The following is an 18,363-nucleotide window of genomic DNA, read 5'->3' on the forward strand; positions in this document are numbered from 1 at the left end:
TTCAAATAAAGTGTCACCGTAACATTTCTTCCTTTTGTCTCGTGAAGAATATAATAAATGTTATTGACACGGTGCACCTTTGCCTCAGGTTGCCGTGGTGACGACTCTGCGTTGTCGGAGCAGTGGAAGGTGTGTGTGCGTCGCTGCGACTCACCTAAAAGCCCGATCTGGCTGGGAGTGGTTCCGCAGCGCTCAGGGGTCGGACCTCCTCTGGCACCTTCAGAATCTGGTCCAGGAGCTCGGCGGCGGCAACTCCAACGTCAAAGTCCCCCTGCTGATTTGTGGCGATTTTAACGCAGTCCCATCGGAGGAAGTGTACCGACGCTTCGCCACTTCCCCTCTGGGTTTGGACTCTGCCTATAAGAAGCTCAGTCAGGACGGCGTGAGCGAGCCGGAGTACACGACGTGGAAGATCCGGGGCACCGGGGAGTGCTGCTGCACGCTGGACTACATCTGGTACACTAAAGACACACTGAGAGTGGACGCTGTTCTGGACATGCTGGACGAGAAGCAAATCGGACCCAACAGGCTTCCATCCTACAGCTATCCATCCGACCACCTCTCTCTGGTTTGCGACTTCAGCTTCAGGGAGAAAGAATGAGAGGCTGGCTCGTCGATGGGGAAATGCCGATTCCTTGGACTTGAGGGGTTCTCCCTCGCTGCTTCACTCCACAGAAAGCCTGGAAGCCGAATGTGAGTGAACGGGTGAAGATGAGAAGACAGGAGGCCTCGAGTGTGAAGTGGCTGAAATGTTGCAGTGTTGAGGTTGAAGAGATAAATGCATCGCAAGTCTTCCTGCCTGAACTAGGTCTGCACCAGCTGATCGTCTCATACCTTCATCAGCAATCAAGCTGCTCATACATGAACTTCGTTTTCTTTTTTTTTACGAAATACTGAAATCAGACTGTAATAAGCATACTGCTTGATACTACCATCATATAATACTGAAAGTAAATAAAGTGTCTTCGCCAGATAATGTGTAGTTTTCATAGATTTTTTTAAGCATTTTAGTCTTTGTACTTTGAAAAGCTTTCAGACATTTGGTGTCTGTCTACCTTTTAGACAGTCACTGAATCTGCCATACAAACACGCTAACGTAGGGTTAGAGACGCCCTAACCTGATTGTTGCGTCAGGTTGATTGTAGTTAAGAGGTCAGAAAATTCAGAGGAACCTTTGAATGATTTTCTTCTTGGTTTCTTTTTTTTTTTAGTTTAGTTTGAGTAAAAGTAAACTGAATGGTAAAAATGTGCAAAGAAACCACAGAAATCCTCAGTGTCTCATCTGATAAGTTTGTAAAGTTATGTTTGCTCATACTGCTTTTATCTCAACTGCATACGGCAAAGTTAAGGAACCAAAAATGTACAATCTCCACTTGAGCAAAACCTCCACTTGAGCAATAAAAACCCCCCACAGGTATCAAGTCTTTGTATTTCAGTAAAATCTACTTTAATACACTTTGAAACAAGAGTACAACAAAATAGAATATACTTCAAATGTTGAATATACAAACAGTTCAGTCTGAACACTGACAATCTTCCCTCTTTTCAGAAAAACTAAACTATTGAAATGCTGCGGCAGGACCAACACGGCAGACTGACACATTGACCCTCTGTTTTGAAAGTGATCAGGGGGATCCACAGTGGTTGTAGCTGTACATGCCCTGCAGCCGTTTTGCATAATTTGATGCCTTTTATGATTATTGAAATGACGAATGCTGACTTTTTCTGTAAAGATGTGGCAGCATGCATTGGCTCAGATTCATTCTTACTTTATTGCATATGCATGCAGCCTGCCTGCAGAACATTCTGCACTAACAAGTAAATTTAAAAACTCGTAATAAATCCATTTTCCACATGTGGGTTTGGGGGCAGGGGGAGTTTTTTTAAGAGACGCTGAAGGACACACTGCAAGCACACTGTGGACGAGTGTCAACCTACACCAGCATCAGCAGCCAAACCGAGGCAGAGGGGAAAAAAAGAAAAAAAAAAGTCCAACAGTTCAGAGTTTCAATAACACTGTGCATGGTACAAAGTATCAAAAGAAAAAAAAACAAAACAAAAAACAAACAGCTTCCTGTTCAGGCAAAGAAACATTTCCAATTAAAACCTAAGGCTGTCTGTTACCGTTAGCTCCGTAAACTGTAAAGATATATAGTTATATAAATATATACAAACATGACTGATATCGTTCCTAACGAGAGCCCACATCTCCTTCCTCTCGTCCGCTCACGCCTTCTTCACACAGTGATGCGAGTTTTAAATACAAGAAAATGCTGGTTTTTAACATCTGTAGAAATGAACACTCTTAAAAAGAACCTTCTTTACTCTCCGCCGTTTCCTTTTCTATTTACATTTTTGGTTGTAATCCCTTTTATTTACTTTTTTTTTTTGTTTTGTTTTGTTTAGTGTTGCATTTTCATGTTCATCCTCAAATGGGACTCAGTGCATGTGATCCGTTGTGTAGTAATCAAAGTTGGTCCCGTTGCCTTTTCCTTACTGAACCTCTCGGTTTGGGTCCAGTTGAAGAGGCTCCGCTGCCGTTCCCAGGGAGAGATGTGAAGACACGTTCAGGACTCAAAAACAAAGAACCGTCCTTCAAGAGTCTGCTGCTGGTTATTACAAGTTATAGTAAAAAGAACTTAAGAAATGTACAAACTAACTTCTCAGGCGGTGAGAAAGGAAAGAACAGATGTTAGTAACTCAACACTCCGGCTCCTCTGTCTTAATTGCACGTGGAGCTTCCAGTTTTGTAACCACCTCAGTGACTGTGGCTTCTGACTTGATGCTCTGAACCATCTTTGGGTTCACTTGGTTCTGCTGGACTGTCAGGGGAACCTGCACCGTCTGGACCTGCACTCCTGCAGCCTTCAGCTTCTCCACCGTAACCCCGCCCGGGCCGCCAATCACCAAATCCGAACCGTTGATGACGCCGCCGATGACGCGCGGCTGCGTCGCCACGGCCTGACCGACCGCTTGGCCGCAGCCGACGCTTCCGGGCGGCGACACCATCAGAGTCTGCGGTTGCGTCTGCGTCGGCACGGTGAGCCTCATCACCTGCGCCCCCGGGGCGACGTTGACGGGGGCGAGGGCTCGCACCGTCAGGGGGCTTCCCAGGAGGCTGATGCCCGTCGACGAGGCGGCCATGTTGGGTTTGTTGGCCCCCGGGGAGGCCTGGAGCTGACACTGGGTTAACTGGTGGGCTGGGATGGTGATGATCTTGGCCAGTTGGACGGTGATCTTGTCTCCGTTCTCCGCTGTGGCTGGGACCATTGTCGGGATAGTCTGGATCACAACCTTCACAAGGAATAACATTTTAGTCAAAAAGGTAAAAATAACACACACAAAAAATACAGAACCAGCCGGAGGCATTTACAACCCTTCAGCTTCTACACACCGGCAAAGTACAACTACAAACTTTAATGACTTATTAGGATTTAAATGATTTTCATTTGTAAAAGATTTTAAAACCATTTTTTCAATTTTTTATTGTACTATTTTGTGCTGATCTATCCCGTAAAATACACAGTTTACAGGGACGCAGGCTATGCATTAATGAGTTGATATAACGCTGACTGATCTTAATCAACTAAAAATTAATTGAAAAGCAGCCGTTTTCTAATAAACCATTAAATTGACAATTAATCATAAGTCTTATTCATTTTTTTTTTTGCATTCATAGTCTGTGTCCCTTTGGACATACTAGTGTCCAAAGGGATGTTAAAATACAAGGGCTCAGTGTCTAAGATTTGTTTAATTAAACTAAAATCAGATTTTATTTGTAAGTTTTGCAATAATATACCTTATGAAAAATGTTTAACCCACAGCTGGCAGAAACAGAGTCTGTACAGTCTGTGAGGAAACGTCCACATCTACTCACCTTCTGTTGTGAATTCGGATTAGCAGCAGCAGCGATTGGAGACGCGTTGGTGAGCAGGGTGGTGGGCCCCGGGGCCACCGTCGTCCCTGCTGGCTGCTGCATGGCGACGGTGGAGATCTTCTGGCCCAAAGACGTCATTACAACCGGCACCTGCATCGCCACTCGAACCGTCCTGTTGACGAGTCAGAAAAACACTTAGCGTGGGGGGGAGAGGAGTCAAAAATATTCGCATTAGCTGTGTCATCACAGAGGAAGCTGCAGTCTCCTGGCAGGACTCTGACCTCGGCGCCGTGGCGCTCGGGATCTGGCTCATGGTCTGGCTCACGTCGGGCGCTGCCGAAACCGTCACTATTCTCGGCGCTGCCGCCATCACCGCTGGTCCGCTCACTGTGGCGGCAGGATTTTGGACCACGATGGGTCTGTTGGAGCCCCGCAGGATGTTGGGTCTCCTGGGAGACGACAGCTCGGCGTTGTGCAGCAACCTCTCTGAAGGCGGAGGCACGCGATCGTAGGACGACTGCGACTCTGAGCTCATGAGGTCATCCGGAGAAGACATTTCCGCCTTGTCCTCGTCGATGATGACGATGTTTTTAGGCATCTCTTTGAACTGGTAAACCAGCCGCTGACCCTCCACCTTGGCGAGGATTCCTCGTTGGTAGTAATATCTGACATAAGAGGAATTATGAAGATTTAAAATGTTATTTGAAAATAAAAAACGACACATACTGAGCTTAAACCTTAAATCCGTCAGACTGGTTACCTGAGCGCCCGTCCCATTGTCTCGTAGTTCATGTCTGGCTTGTTCTTGTGTTTACCCCAAAGCTTGGAAACGGCCTTGGAGTCGACTAGCTTAAAGATGCCCTTCTCCCTCTGGGTCCACTTGATGTATCTGGGACAGGTGTTCTTGTCCTGGAGGAGGTCCAGCAGGAACTCCCATAGATAAGTGGTGCTACCTGCTGAAAGTCAAAGTGACGTTAGCGACATTTAGGCTAAATATGCTCATTGACGGGGTTGTGAAACAGCATTTGCCCCATTCCAGGTTCTCTCTCTTTTTCTTTCTTGTCGCACTGAAATGCGACAAATCGTAAAACAAATTTTTATAATCAGGCAAACAACCTGATTTGGTTTCATTGGAAAGGAGAGAGGCCCAAAGCACGGCCGACCAAAAGGAACACAAAGCCTCGACTCACGTTTACTGACCCACATTTCTGTTTATTCTACTTTATGTTTGTCTGTTCTTAAAATGAGCTTGATCTGAACCATTCAAGTCTGACAAAAAAAGAAGCAGAAGGCATCTGTGAGGGGAATGTGTTGGCTGAAGCAGGAGTTATTTAAACAAAGACATACCTTTGCCCTCTCTTGGTTTCTTCTTGAAGCTTAGATCTGGTGTACCGTTAGAAATGGACGACTGGGGCGCCTTCGCTTTCCGTCCAGCTACAAAGCAAACATTTTGAAGAGGTCACCTTCACGTATAATGAGAGCAGTGCATTTAAAACAGTGAGTGAAGTTCCAAATCCCTTTAACTGCTATTATTTCAATACACACTAATCAAACAGGAAGTGTGTCCCAAAATTTAAATGAGGAAAAACAATCATAGGAATATTAGGTTGTTTTTAAAAAAACAAACAAAAACAAAACAGCAGCTATTGTTTTTGTCAAAATTTTCCATGTAAACTGATCAATTATTAAAGGGTTAGCTTCCTGTGAATCAAACTAATATGCAGTTGTATAATCACTGTTTTTAAGAACAGCTTCACTTGTATTGAGTCGACCAGTTCTGCCACCCGGGAGCAGGTCTGCCTGCCCAGAACCATCGGACTTTATTCTTGGTTTTGCCACAGAAACAGGATGGTTGACGTCACCCCACGTCATTCCTATTAGATCATGGTCCAGGAATTGGGTTTAATGGCTCTAGCTGACCACTAGATGGTGTGCTTACATAATATGATTGGGGCTCATAACCCATATTTTCAGGTTTTAGCACAAACACCAAAATCTAATAGCATTTGTAGCTCAAACAGTAACATGGGGGGTGGGGGGGAATGGAGAAGGAAACAGACGCCGGGTTTGTGCACCTCGCTTCTTTCTGACAGGCTCGTTGTCGGGTTCTGGCTCTTCTAGTGAGGTGACCATCTCCTCCTCTTCGTCCTCCTCCTCGTCCTCCTCGCAGCAGTCCTCGGTGGTAATCTCCACCTCCGTTTCTCCAATCACGTCGGGCCGCATGGCAGCGTGGAGGAAGTCTGGTGCAGCTTCACTTTGTGGCGTAAAAGCTTCTAAAAGAAGAAATGGAAAAGTTTTAAAGGAAAATTGATTGAAGCATTTCACTAAGATTTCTTGAACAGTCCAGTATAATTTCATATTCTAAGCACAGATACAACAAAGCGCTGAACTATTTCTGTATTAGTTACGGCAAAAACGACAAACAGCGCATCCCAGACTCCGGCTACCTGGGCTGCGGTCTTCTCTGAGGCTGGACGGCGAGTCCATGTGTAGCAGCGCTTCTGCCGCCTCGATGGTTTTGTCAGAGCAGTGGACATTGCTGTAACCAGAAGCCTCCACTGCAACATAAACACAGAATTAGTTAATAAATATCTTAAAGCATCCCCCAGCAAACCCTCCTTTTCAATTATTTCCACAGACTCTCAAATAAATTTAGGTCTGGTGTTTAACTAGATCCATTGAGGGATTTTCTTCCAGCCTCAACAGGTGTGAATAAAATTCCCGAATATCCAGCATAAGAGGATCCCCACAGCATAACACTGCCACTACCTTTAACTGTCAGGATGATGGATTCAAAGTGATGCACAGTTTGGGTTTTTCTTCTTCACAGATTACTCAAGATGTTAGAAAAAGAGTTCAGTTTCTCATCAAACCAGAGCATTCTCCTCTATACAGCAACAACTTTCTAGAGCTTTCTTTTTGACACTCTTCTGTAAACGTCATCATTCAGGGGAGGATGAATAAAGGTTTTTGTGTTAATATGGGAAAATCTGCACCCCAGAGTTGCCTATAATCTCTGCTGCTTTGCTCCCTTGCCTCACCCAGATGATACACTGAGCAGTGCTCTGAAGGAGCGCAATATCTAAAGTTTTGCATTGTTTTTATTAATTAGAAACATATTGTAATCCTATCCATTACACTTCACCACTACGGCAAACTTTGTGTTGGCCTAGCATGAAAAAAATCTTTACAAAACCAGCTGAAATTAGTGGTAGTGATGCGACAAAATGTGAAAAGTTCAAAGGTTAGAACTTTTGCAGTCCACTATTCCGATAGTTAAAAACTAGTTTTGTTTGTGCAAGTTCAGCCCAATACTCTCACGAATACAACTGTGCGTCACCCATTTCCAGTTCGCATAATGCCGCACTTCAGTGTAAGCATGCAGAAATATTTATTAGCAAAAGAAAAACAAAGTTTGATCATAATTCTGTTCAAAATAGTTTGAGTTCTCCAAGAATGTAAAACTGAGGCTTTGTTAAAGGAAGTTTGGCCTCCACTGGGACCATGAGAGGGACCCCGGGGGCACCTGCTGTTGTTGTCAATCACCGGTGGGAAACCTGAGATAAGCATTACGCCCTGTCCATGTTTGGCTATCTAGCAGTGCAGGGGACAGAAACAGGCTATCTTTAGACAGCTGCACTCGTTCAGACCCTCTCTCTAACAAAGACAATGGGTTGGAAGAATTCGCTGTCAAGCTAAAATACTACCCCGAAAGTCTCTTCTACTTTTTTCTCCCCCCCTCCCCCGCAATTAAATCATCTGTTATTAAAACGGTATTACGTAAAAATATGATTTTAATGCAAGACATGAGCGCAGAACCGGAGTGGATCCCAGTAATAATCATGTCCCTGGAAGTCCGACAAAAAGTAGTTCTGCCTCTGACGACTTCCGTGTTTACACTCCTCTTTATTTCCCTCCAGTTCTCTTCGAAGAAGCTCTCAAATCCCACTGTCACTCAACACCCGCCGCGGCCTCCCATTGGGCCGAGCTACAGCTAAGAACCCGCCCCTGCTGAAACCTGATTGGACGTTTGTAGTGGAAGAAAGCGAGCACAGCCAGGCCGTCCCACGCGTCCAACAAGGAGGCTGGGGAAAAAAACACGATAAACGGCGATTGTAGGATCATAATATATAGACTTAAAAATCTGGGGAAATACTGGAGGAAAGTAGGCTGAAGTCTGAGCAAGAATCATTGAAATTTGCTAAATAAATTTTAAAAGTACAGGGCCTACTTTTTAAGGAGTGTTGCTCTATTTAGGATTGTTAGGATTTACTTTAAAATTAAAGAAATATATGACCCTCACGGAAAAAAACAAGTGTAATAAATTACATAACATATTTATATCTAGTAGCTGCAGAGTAAAAATAAACCCACATGTCCTTCCGCCTCAGACAGCGTGGCAAAGACAACAACTACACACTTCCTGGTTGTGCAGCGCCGAACCGTTATTCACATTCATCGAGCTCCGACAAAAACCAACCAAAACATGCAAAACACGCTTCGTGCACACAGCTATCTGAGGGCGCACACTGACACATCCAGCTGCAAGCTTCGCTATATTTTTTAAAGCGGGTTTTGATAGCCGCCGAGCAACGCCATGCAGGTTGCGACCAAGGTGATCACTTCCTGATCGCTTCACCGCGGCGGGCGGGCCAAAGCGCCGCGCTTCGAGTCTCAAAAACAAAAGCCGCCCGTCAACCACGGTTCTAAAGTCGGAGTTTTCAATACGTGGAAACACCTTACCGGCTCTGATGAGCAGATCGAGCTGGTTTGCGTGCCCCTCATGCTGTGAAGTCGCCATGTTTCCACCTCTCGCTGCAGATTCTCATTGACTTCTCACTGTTTGGATCACTCCGCAGCTGAGGCAAAATCTCAACGAGACGAATCACGCCAGAATGTACAAATCCCTCCGCGAGCGACACAGGAAGTCCTCTTTTCGCCCTCCCTCTGCTGCGTAGTTCATACGTCAAAAATACCTGCTGTTTTTTTCACCATACAACTTTATTTAATTTCAGCGTCTAACTCAGAACTACAATCTTATTTTGAAAAAACATATAAAATTGTACATTTGAAATTTTATAATGAAGTTCAAATTGAAGAAATTATGAAAAGTGATAAAATGCAGATTTTACTGAAAGAAGGATCTCAAACAGCAAGCACAACCAGAAGCAGATGAATTGCTTACAAACTAATTACAAATCTGGAGATTCACTAGCCAAGCTTTTATTGGCCAATTTCCAGAACATTTTTGTACAGTTTATTTTTATTGTTATTTTAATGTTATTAATATATTACAAAAGAGAAGAAATATGCTAAGTTCTTTGACAATGGAAAGAATATTAAGTCAAACAGAATAGGAAAGAATTACTGTTTTTTTCCCCCTTTTTTATGCATTAAATCTTATGTCACTAACCATTATCCAAAAAAGTGCAGATCTGACATTTTATCAGAGTAAACATTAAATTGGTTAATGCATTTTTTGGCATAAAATTAAAAAAGTTTTTAGTTTTAATAAATTTACAGAGGAGCTAAAGAACAAGAAGTGAAAAACTGTTCGATTGATTCCAGCTGATTGATCGGAGAAGCTCTATTCAAATCAGTTTAACTATTTATAAAACCATAGAAAACATTCCCAAGGCAGGAAGAGACATACCTATGTTCAATGGAAAACATTCTCCTACCAAAAATATGTGCACCGAACAAGTACCAAATGGTAAAAATCACAAAATTATCAAATTACCCGCTCACATGCACAGTACAAAAATAACCCCCCAAAAAAATCCATTGTTAATATGGGTCAATTTAAAGTTATTGGTTTTCTAATTTAACCAAAGCAAAAAATACCTAAAGAACCATGACTTGTTTAAGTTTCATGGAGTAGCAGTTTAATTTTTGGTGAGCAGCAAACTGCTTTAGCAAAAAAATAATATTTTATTAATCTAAATTTTAGCTACTAAATAAGCAAAAACAATTGTTGGCAATCATTTTATATTCTGCTAACATATGCTCAGAAGAAAGAGCAAAACTAACTAATGCCAGTTAGTTTCTGGATGGATTCAGAAACTAACTGGCATTATTAACAGATTAACTATTGACCTATTAATTAACATCAGGTTGGTAAATCTGTTCTTGTTTATGCATCAACTATTTAAATTCTATCCACAAGGTGGCGACCTAACAACACCAAGGTCTGTCAGCTTTTACAGCCTGCTTTTTCTGGATCATCTCCTCTGATGCATTTAGCAAACAAACAAAAAAAATCAGAGACTAAAACTAAAGTTTAAGATGGCCCTTTCACTCTGTATCATGTGCACATTATTGCTATTACAACCTCAGACTTCAGTAGATTTTATTGGGATTCCATATGATAGACCAACACAAAGAAGTGTGTAATTGTGAAGCACAAGGAAAATGACATGTGGTTTCTACGTTTTTTACAAATCAAAATATAAAAACTGTGATTCAGACCCACATATTCCACTAATCGTAAATCGCACTTATCAGAGAAGCAGCCAAAGAGACCCAATGATAACTGGAGGAGCTCCAGAGATCTCCCCGTGGTGACACCTGGTGGTAGCAGAAACAAGCTGTTGGGATCTCCTTCTTCAATAGAGAGAGAGAAAACTGGTCAGAGGTAATGGGATAAAAACTGGGCAATACAGGAAGAAAACCTGCAAACAACTTCAGCCTGGGCTGGAGGTTCAACCTCTAGCAGGACACTGACCCTGAACATAGAGCCAGAGCTAAATCAAAGCTTATGCATGAGTTTGAATAGCCCACTCACAGACAAGACCTGATGTAAGTCCAATCACGAATCTTCAGCAACACTTCACCGACACTCTCCAACCATCCAGCCTCACTGAGCTGGGAGATCTGCCAGGGTTACATACAAACTACTGATTTTTATTTGTAAAAGAATTTTGAGTTCATGCACCAGTTTCCTTCAACTCCACAATTATACACTTCTTTTGTGTTGGTCTGTCTCATAAAAATCACAATGAAGTGCACTGAAGTTTGTGCAAGATGAACATTTCTTGCATTAAAGTCGATCCGATTGGCTCAGATTTGGCAAAACGAAAACGCTCCTTAAAAATGTTAACATCCCACCTCCTTCTCCTTCCGTCTCCGCCTCCTGCATGACGTAGGCTTCATCCCCATACACCACCACCTGGGCGGAGTAACCCTGCTCATCCAGCCGGCTAGCAGTGGGCGCCTCCTCCACTACGACTGCTATGTCCTCATCAGCCTCCTCTACTTCCTCCAGCTCCTCACAGACCTCCTCTGCTTCATACTCATCCTCCACCTCTCCTTCCAGCTCCGCGTCAGCCTCATACACTCCCTCCTGAGGAGGGAAATGGAAGAAAAAAATTAAGCCCCGTCGTTTACAATATAGCACTAGTATTAGATAGGGATTGACTCTTGTCTGACAACCACCTGCTGAGGATCTTCTTCAGCTGTGACATACTCCACCATCGTCCCACCAGTGTCAACCAGCACCACTGACGTCATGATTCATTCTCCCCTGGGGTAAGGAGACACAGCCCCTCCTCCTGGTGACCTCGGCTAATGTCGAGAACAGCAGCCACTGAAAAAACAAGCAAACTACATTAATACGTATTAAATGCACTGGGAAGAAATAACAGATTTCCCTACCATTGAGAATGATGACTACTTAGTACAGTTAAGATCTCCCTGTGTCTTTCTAACAGTGGGCTCAAAAGCAGAGATCTGATCTCCATCTCTCCCTGAGTGGCTTCAGCCTGTCTGCTGTTACAGGAAGAGAAGCGCTGAGGGAAAGCCAAGTCATTACATCAAACACAGGAACAGTGTCCAGATAGGGTGAGCTGGAGCGACGGTAACAGTTGCTAGGAACCAGCTCTCGGTGCCTGTTCAGTGCAGCAGCAACCTTTAGTTAGACAATGTGTGACACCTTTAATACTTCTCATCTAAACTTCCTCTGCCAAGTTGTTAAGCACAGGAATAGGTTATTAATATTACTGGAATACAAGCTGTGTACAAAACCCTTAAAATCAAAGGACTATTATGATGACGTTCCAGCTCTCCAACTGTGAACTTTCAAGATGATTTGCCCTCATGTTATTAATCCATAAAGTTTGACATTATGCTTGCCCACGCTTCACAACTATGACATCTTCAAGTTTTTAGGGAGGGCCTTCCACTGGAATCATTATTCCAGAAGCACATTTGTGAGGTCAGACACTGATGTTGGATGAGAAGGTCTGGCCTGCCATCTCCGCTCCAATTCGTCACAATAGTGTTCGATCAGGACAATGTGCAGGTCCATCAACTTCCCTCATACCAAACAGTTTTGTACCTTTGTAATTATGACCATCTGCTACTGGGATGTTTCACATGAATTCATGATAACCAGGGGGATGTTTTGACAATGTTTTGACAACGAATGGTTAAATGTAATTTTTTGACATTTTAATTATAGTCTTCCGTAATGAAATTTCATTACATGAGTTCAGCAAACAAACCGGCATTGGTTTAAGTAATAGGCCGCTAGACCCTTACAAATTCTTTAATTTGTAAAGGTCTGAATTGCAAATTAATTAAAAAATTTAAAAATTAATTTACAGAAGCCAAGCATTCCTTTTATTTCTGAAACCAAAGAAAAGCGTAAACACAAAAGAATACGTTTTTCCTCTTCACAGTTAAAACACTACCTAAAATAATCTTGCACTGAAATATTTTTGATAAAATAAAATACCTGGGTTAAAATAGATACAAAACTATGATTTATTAAAAAAAAAACCAACAGGATGTAAAATGAATGCACAGTCCAGAGAATGTACATGTTTTTTCCTACAAACTCACTGCACCAGCTTGATCGTACAGACTCCTCAAACACGCTCAGTTACACTAACCGCTGTATAATGGATGAGCCATGCTGTGCTCCTGAGACCAACATGATATTAGCTCAATTATTCAGCATCATAAAAAACCAACGATGGACTCAGATCTCACAGTTTCAACCAGATGTTGAGATAAAAAAGATACATAACCATTCGTTTCTCATTGTCTGACATTAAATAAGTCTAAACCGTTCCTGATTGGAGTCATTATTCCCATTTGCTAAATCTTAGAACAATGACAGAGATAATTTTTTATTACCTTTTTCAATGTCAAAAGTTTAAATACACTAAGATTACTGCGCCTCTAACCAACTTGGAGAATCCCAGTTTACAGTGTCATGCCTTTGTAGGCTTCTGATTGGTCAATTCACAACCTTGGGGTTACCTGGTGGCACACCTGGGAATGTATTTTAAGGCACTGCCTCATTCACAAAGCTTCATTTTGTGAAGTCATGGACAAAAACAACAGAAGTCAGTCAAGATTTCAGGAAGACAAACAGACCTCCACAAGTCTGGTTCATCCTTGGACATAATGTTCAGATGTCTAAGGTGCCATATTAGTCTTTTTAAGCAATGAAACAATTGTACAAGAAGCATGGGAAAGGGAGTATCAATCACAGAACAAAGGAGAAGAAAAAATCCTTAAAAAAAGATGCTGGCTAAAGTAGCGTGTCGTTATTCGCAATGAAACAAGTTCTGTACTAACCAGGGATGAAAGACACCTAAGATAGGGAGAAACAATTACACCAAAAGAAACATATGGAGGTTAGAAAGTCTGGTCTGAAACAGAAAAGTTTTATGGACATTCTGCAAACTCTTAAGTACACGGGGTGGCAACATCTTGTGTGGAATCTTTTGCTGCACTTCCTATACTAGATGGGAGCAATACTGTATGTGGAAGATTTTGAAGCGACATCTAAAGACACCAGCCTCAAAGTCAAAGCTTAGAAACAAACATATCTTCTAAATCAGGGGTGCCTAAAGTCGGTCCTCGAGGGCCGGCATCCTGCATGTTTTAGTTTTCTCCCTGGTTTAATGCACCTGAATCAAATGATGGCTCGTTAGAAGGCCTAAGAATAACATTGACAAGCTGAAAAGGTTGTTAGTACAACCAGGGAGAGAACTAAAACATGCAGGACGCCTGCCCTCGAGGACCGACTTTGGGCACCCCTGTAAATGGACAATGACCCTAAAGACACAGTTAAATTAGTTACAAAGTGGCACAAGGAGAGCAAAGTCAGTGTTTTGGAGTGGCTGTAATTTGTCGGTAGATCTGAAAAAAGACAGAAAACAACCTTGGCTCATAAAAGCCAAAATGCCAGAAAACTATTGTGAGACGCTGGCAGAAGGAAACCCAAAACGTTTGACCAATATCGGTAATCCAAAATGTAATGAGAAAGGCAAAGTTAAGCACATATTTAACGTCAGACAAGAATGTAATGTGTAATTATATATTTTGTATGCAAACTTCTGGTTTTAACGGCATATACCATTTTAGAAAGACTCGTGTATGATTCATATTTTCAACAGGCTCATCAGTCACATGACATATCCACAGGTCTAGGCTCCCAATAATTTCATTTATTTATTAACTTATAGCTATTTTAAGCCCTTTACTATGAGTCAAAGGAAACTGCACGTTTACTGTAAAGTGGCTCTTTCAACCAGGAAAAAAGTTCAACGGGCAGTTTGAGATTGTGAAATGTTGCTCCGTGCAGCGAGAAGTCAATAAGAAACAGATACAGAGTTAAAGGGTGTGTCAGCGGGCAGAGTCCTGCATGCGACCTATGATGAGGGGTCAAATCTAACAACTGTAAGACGGATGGACAAATGTACAGATGGAAAATGAATAGCTAACATCAAAATGCGGGCAACAGCAAAGACAAACCCAACAGTCAGCTGCAGGGTCGCTCAGGCAGGTTGCATTCAATCAAACAAGCAATACAAGTCCTGCAAGATGACTGAGGACACGCGGCTGTCTAACCGCAGCTCATCTAAAACGCCTGCATTGGTTTTAAAGCATTTCTTTCAGCAGAGGAAAATTACAGGAATGAATAACCGTGGCCTGTTAACAGTGAGTCATGTGGGTAATTTCAGAAATTTCAAAAGATATTTTGGAGCACGGTGGAAAACAGCTACATGTGTCAGTGGCCAGTTCACTGCGTCCTTCCCACCAGAGTGAGAAGTGATACGAAGCACAGCATTGTTCTAAACGTTCTCGGTTGGTGGTGAATCAGCGGCGGAGTTGAAAACGCAAAAGTTTTCCAAATCGAAATCCCAATGAAAGCATCGAAACGGATAACAGAACAAGCCCAAACTTGCCTCGTCACTGACATGTGGATTCGAAATGAAGCACTGCATCTTCACTTTTTTCCTGCTCGAAGTCCAAAAACAGGCAAAGAGACTCGACATCTGACGGTTCCCGTCTGAGCCAAGAGAAACCACACCGCACGCTTCCGTCTTCTCCATCCGACACCCGTCCATCCAGCCGTGTGGACGGCCGTCTCCACTCCCTTCCCGCATGCCTGCCTGCTCCCTCGGTGGAAGGATCCTCTCAGACTCGACTCAGCACTTCTCAGAGCCTGCCTCGAGCTTGCATCACATGATGAGGGAGGAACACATACCCACACACACACACACACACACGCACACACACATGCACACAGTCACATGATCTATCAACAACTGAGCTTTTGTTCCAAATAACTGGGGCTGCTGGTCTAGATACAACGCCCTGCCTTGTGTCCTGTCCTGCCCTCCTTACACACACACACACACACACACACACACACACACACACACACACACAGATGATACAATGAACAAATGCACAGCAAATATGACCTCAGGATTTACTTAACGCCCAGCCCATATTTAAACACACACAAGCAAAGTCCACTGAGTTATTAGGACGGGTGACGTGGCGATGAAGCTTCTACATCTAACAGAGCTGGTTACAGATTTGTCTCAAAGAGAACCTAATCATATAATTGGTTGCCATCCTGCCTTGGACAACTCTCAGATTTTTATCATATTACCACAACAAACGTCAGTCTATCAGGTGGGAGGCTTTTGTGGGAAGGACCAACACATTGCAGCAGATACATTGTAATTTGGAACAAAAATGATACATGATTGTTCCCTCCTAAGTTAATACTTTGTAGAACCAACTTTTTGCTCCAGTTACAGTCTTTAGTTGTAGGTCTCTCTCTCTCCCGGCTTTGCAAACCTACAGACTGGAATTGCTGCTAATTCTTCTTAGCTTGTCAGCTCTATTTCAGTAAGATTGCATATAGAGTATCTGTAGAAAAAAATTCTAAATGGTATTCTGATTTGGACTTTGACTGGACCATCCCGCCACATGAAAATGCATTGATATAAACTCTGGATATAAACAGCTCTGACTGTTCAGGGTCAACGTCCCGCTGGGTGGTGAACCTCTGCCTCCAATAGGTTTTCTTTTAGGATTGCTCTGTATTTAGATGAACCTATCCTCCCACGAACTCTTAACGGCTTGCTTGTTCCTGCAAAATCCCCACTGCATGATACTGCCACAACACATTGCACCGCGCAGAAGGTGTTTTCAGGATGATGTGAAGTGTTGGTTTCTTTCTGTGGGCCATAAAGTTCACTTTTCAAACATGTTTGCTGCGTAAACAGCATTTCTGCAGATTTATGAAGTGCAAGAACAATAGTACTCATTCAGATGAATGAATGAATGAGAACTATTCAGTCATCTGAATAGTTGATGACAGTCTACAGTGACCATTGTACACTGTTTTTCTGATGCACTTAATCCTTTATTTCTCTTTGAGCTCAGTCTCAGCATCTAATCTTTAACCATTTATTCTTAAAGCACACGACAAAAGGATGACCCACAATAACCTTTCTCACAAGGCTTTATCTGCCTGCTTAGACTGGATGAGCAAAAGGCTGGACAGTCAAAACATTAATACACACACACACACACGCACACACACACACACACACACACACACACTTCACTACAGGGCACAACAGGTCTCAGCATACTCTCCACACAATCACAGTCTTTTTAGTCTCTATGTAAACACTGTAGTGCATGGATGAGTAATAAAATGTTGTATGTTAGTATATATCCTGGAATTTAAAAATATATAACACAATCTATTTTTTTTAAACAGAAAGTCAAAAATCATCCATATTTTAGTATATGTTGTTTTTAAATAACAGTATATTGATTATCACAACTACAATACTGTACTGGAAAAACTTAAGCAAAAATACAGAATATATATGCAGCTAAATTTCACCGTATTTTGGCTAAATGTGTTGATTGCAGATATTATTAAACATATTTTTAACCTTCCGGTCTTTACAACATAATACCGATATCATGCATGATATGCTGATCATAGCTTGCAGTCTGTTGCTTTATGTGGTGCCCTTTATGCTCTTTATGTATGTATTTCCCATGATTAAATTCAAACACGAGCAAATAAAGATAAAAAAAATGAAGTCATACAAATAATTAAGAGTGAATAAAACAATGCTTAAAAGGATCTGGATGGAAAAGCCCCCCCACCCCGAGTTGTTGTTCAGCCAGCTGATGGGCAGCGTGCAGCAAGAAACATTACTCCATGTTCCGTATAGTTGGAAAAACTTTGCTCATTCCAACACATCATCTGACACTTCATTTAAAAAAAGAGACAAGAATGGAAAATTCAGCTGTTTTTAAACTGCAACTTTTTAAAACGTGAGTGCACCTTGACACCTGTAACCTACCCCCTGTTTCTACACCTTATTGCAGACTCGTGCTATTAGTTGTTGCTGAGCATACCATTATAGTTGCTAATGCAAATTTAAATTCCTTGTAGAGACACATCTGACTCATACAGTCAAGATCCAACCTGCTTTGGATTACAGACCTCTATAATTCATAGCCCAGTATGCCTTTAGCAGGTGGATTTCAGTGTTAACGCTTTCAGATAAGGTCACTACTAGAAAAAGATTGCTACTGTTGATACCAAATAACCTGCTCAATTTATGAATTTTAAAGAACCCAGAAGAAATCCGTGACTGTCAAGAGCTAACAGGCTAGCTCCGATAGCCTCCAGGTAAAACAAGCTGGAACCACAATAACAAACCGAGCTGCTAAATCTGGCTAATGTCGGGTTAAACTCCTCTTATCGGCTCCCTGCTGGCTCCCAGGTAGCTGCTGCTTATTGTTGTTGTTAGCATTGTTGCTAACCAGAGTTTACAGTGTGAGTGTGAACACTACCGTCTTTCTCCGTCCCCCGTGTCCGCTGCTGCTGGCGCCGACTGTCAGCCTCCAGAGTCCCGCCGCTCTAGTTAACGACTAGTTAACGGTAACAGTAGTGGCCGTTGCCATGATGAGGAGCCCCGGAGCCGCCGAAGGATTCCAGCGCCCCCGGTGTGGGTGAAACCCGGCTGGCTGGATGGATGAGTGAACAGTCGCTGGTTCGGTTCTTCTGTGGTAAAGGAGATTAGCTCGGCTCGGTTGTTTTTCTTCTCTGGTTCGGGAGAATCAGACTACTGACGTCAGATCATAAAACGTCAGAGTTTAACAGTGAGAGTCATTTCATTCATTAAAAAAAAATCCTTACT

General features: G+C 42.5%; 2 protein-coding genes across 11 annotated transcripts in view; one reads left to right on the plus strand and one right to left on the minus strand.

Annotated features, from left to right (window-relative positions):
• Positions 1-976, plus strand: part of LOC103132691 (nocturnin-like) — a 17,522-nt gene extending 16,546 nt beyond the window's left edge. For all 6 annotated transcript variants that reach the window (XM_016667105.1, XM_007544507.2, XM_016667094.1 and 3 more), the window contains one exon: positions 89-976. In XM_016667105.1, the coding sequence (XP_016522591.1) occupies positions 89-601 (513 nt within the window). In that variant the 3' untranslated portion in view covers positions 602-976. The remainder of the gene's footprint in view (positions 1-88) is intronic.
• A 446-nt stretch (positions 977-1,422) lies between these two features.
• elf2b (E74-like factor 2b (ets domain transcription factor)) lies at positions 1,423-18,291 on the minus strand. Of its 5 annotated transcripts, none has more exons than XM_016667046.1 (10): positions 18,017-18,291; positions 11,312-11,462; positions 10,985-11,219; positions 6,325-6,435; positions 5,953-6,150; positions 5,225-5,311; positions 4,638-4,830; positions 4,159-4,542; positions 3,878-4,049; positions 1,423-3,294 (listed from the first exon to the last, which is right to left on the minus strand). In XM_016667046.1, the coding sequence occupies exons 2-10, from the start codon at positions 11,384-11,386 to the stop codon at positions 2,701-2,703; spliced, it is 2,049 nt and encodes a 682-aa protein (XP_016522532.1). In that variant the 5' UTR covers positions 11,387-11,462; positions 18,017-18,291; the 3' UTR covers positions 1,423-2,700. The 5 variants fall into 5 exon arrangements, with proteins under 5 accessions (XP_016522532.1, XP_007544628.1, XP_016522548.1 ...); XM_007544566.2 differs by having other exon boundaries at positions 4,638-4,833; XM_016667062.1 differs by lacking the exons at positions 10,985-11,219; positions 11,312-11,462 and having other exon boundaries at positions 4,638-4,833; positions 18,017-18,290.
• Between the last annotated feature and the right edge of the window lie 72 nt (positions 18,292-18,363).

The sequence above is a fragment of the Poecilia formosa genome, unplaced genomic scaffold, assembly GCF_000485575.1.
Source record: "Poecilia formosa unplaced genomic scaffold, Poecilia_formosa-5.1.2 Scaffold11, whole genome shotgun sequence".
In the NCBI taxonomy this organism is placed as follows: domain Eukaryota; kingdom Metazoa; phylum Chordata; class Actinopteri; order Cyprinodontiformes; family Poeciliidae; genus Poecilia; species Poecilia formosa.

What these genes read in the sequence shown, in the direction of transcription:
- elf2b (XM_007544566.2), bottom strand. Translation starts at nt 11,386, where the DNA reads ATGACGTCAGTGGTGCTGGTTGACACTGGTGGGACGATGGTGGAGTAT. An exon ending in GAAACCAAGAGAGGGCAAAG is followed by an intron (nt 4,834 to 5,224) that starts GTATGTCTTTGT and finishes TTTGACTTTCAG; the next exon opens with CAGGTAGCACCACTTATCTA. An exon ending in CCGAGCGCCACGGCGCCGAG is followed by an intron (nt 4,050 to 4,158) that starts GTCAGAGTCCTG and finishes ACTCGTCAACAG; the next exon opens with GACGGTTCGAGTGGCGATGC.